General features: G+C 42.4%; 1 protein-coding gene across 1 annotated transcript in view; it reads left to right on the forward strand.

Annotated features, from left to right (window-relative positions):
- Window positions 1–2,147, forward strand: part of Ptpn13 (protein tyrosine phosphatase non-receptor type 13) — a 176,285-nt gene that overhangs the window by 158,933 nt on the left and 15,205 nt on the right. Inside the window, exons 39-40 of the mRNA XM_021162112.2 lie at window positions 420–557; window positions 1,398–1,480. Coding sequence (XP_021017771.1) covers window positions 420–557; window positions 1,398–1,480 — 221 coding nt within the window. The remainder of the gene's footprint in view (window positions 1–419; window positions 558–1,397; window positions 1,481–2,147) is intronic.

The following is a 2,147-nucleotide window of genomic DNA, read 5'->3' on the forward strand; positions in this document are numbered from 1 at the left end:
TGTGTGCCACAGCTTGCCCCATACACACAATAAATACATGAAAATTTGAAAGAAAAAAAAAAAAAAAAAACACTGTTTAAAAAAAAAAAAAAAAAAAAAAAAGAAATTTTACATTGAGGATATTTTATATGACCTGTTATATATCCTCTTTATTTCTTTCATGAATAAAAATTTGACATTAATTTTATGAAATAGGCATCAACTTGTTTAATATTCATTATTGCTTCTAAGCTGCAGTTTAAGCTGTGGTTGGTTATCACAGTTATGTAGCAGCCAGCATACATCTAGACTAAAAGCACTAGGAGACCATGTCTACCCTTTAAAGGAAACATCACGAACTTCAAAGTACCTGGCATGTTCAGGCTGAGACTTATCCCTTTCTCACCTCAGTACTTTTAAAATAAATTCCTGTTTTTAAGAATCTAACTCCCGGGATGATGACATCTATGATGATCCTCAAGAAGCTGAAGTTATCCAGTCCTTGCTGGATGTTGTGGACGAGGAAGCACAGAACCTCTTAAACCAGAGGCATGCCACCAGAAGATCCTATTCTCCAGGTGGGGGAGCCAGATGGGTGAGCCAGCTTACCTGGGGGGGGCTCAAGCTCAGGGGTGGGGAGGAGCGAGATGAGTGAGCCAGCAAATCCCAGAGCTCAATCTCAGGGGTGGGGAGAGGAGCCAGATGAGTGAGCCATCTTACCCTGAGCTCAAGGGTGGGGAAAGTTGTTGAGTAAAACTGAAATATATTAGCAACATCTTCATTCATCAATTTCTGGGCAGTGTTTTCAGAAACGAAACAAGATAACATTTATTGTCTGTTCCGTGTGTTTGTGAGTGAGTTGCCTTGTTAATGAGATTTAACAATGTATCATTAGAAGCTGTGGGTGTAGCTGTGGGTAGAGTACTATCCTAGCAAGCATAAAGCCCTGGGCTCAGTGCCCAGCACTGTATAAACCAGGCTTCGTGATACATGCCTGTAATCCCAGCACTTGGGATGTGGAGCCAGGAATACTAGAAGCTCACTATCATCTTCAGCTACATAGCAAGTTCAAGGCCAGCCAAGATTATGTGAGTGAGATGAGACTCTCTAAAAAGCAAACTAACAAGTATCATACATAAGGTGTCATAGCTTTTATAATTACATCGTCGTAAATACCTTCCATTCCGCTGACAAGAAGCCACTGTTAAAGCATGGCCGCTTCACAGACAAGCTTTACAAGTACTTCACGCTGTGTATCCCATTGTCGCTCGCTCTTGGCTTGGTTAAAGGGCTCGCACTGCTGCTGTGCAGTGGTCTGCTTACTGCCGCCTTCTGTGAGTAAACGTGGTTATATGGAAAGGCGGCTGCTGCCTCAGTACATGTCTTAGTGTCTCTTGACCTGTACATTCCCCCCCCAGATCCACTGAGGACGAAGTGGGAGGCACCAGAAGAAGGAGATACCGACTATGATGGGTCTCCGCTACCTGAGGACATCCCTGAGGTGAGGACAGTACCTACATGAACAGCCTGGTGCTGCACTTAGCTAGAATTCTGCTTCTACTCCAAAGAGGAAATAAATGGTGGTGTGGCTTGTTCTACCGTCAGATTACATTTGGGGTGTTGGGGGGTAGAGAAAGGTAGTTTTATTTTCTTACATTGCAGTGTCATCTGCACCTAACAAAACTTTGAATCAATTGAAAGAAAGAACAGGGCTAGAGAGATGGCTCAGTGGTTAAGAGCACTGACTGCTCTTCCAGAGGTCCTTAGTTCAAATCCCAGCAACCACGTGATGGTTCACAACAATCTGTAATGAGAGCTGACGCCCTCTTCTGGTGTGTCTGAAGACAACTACTGTATATATATATATATATATATATATATATATACAATAAATCTTTAAAAAAGAAAGGAAGGAAGGAAGGAAGGAAAGGGGGAAAGGAGAGGATGTCAGAGTTGCTGATGTAGACAGTTTCCAGTTTCAACTGCCCGAATGTGTACTTAGACACCGCCTCAAACACATTCATTGTGTACTTAAGAGGTTAGTAGTATGGACGGATGTCGATAAGCTTGTGTGTGTGTTATGAGAATTTCTTTCTTTCTTTCTTTCTTTTTTTGTTTTTTTCGAAACAGGGTTTCTCTGTGTAGCCCTGGCTGTCCTGGAACTCACT

This window comes from Mus caroli, chromosome 5, assembly GCF_900094665.2.
Source record: "Mus caroli chromosome 5, CAROLI_EIJ_v1.1, whole genome shotgun sequence".
Taxonomy (NCBI): domain Eukaryota; kingdom Metazoa; phylum Chordata; class Mammalia; order Rodentia; family Muridae; genus Mus; species Mus caroli.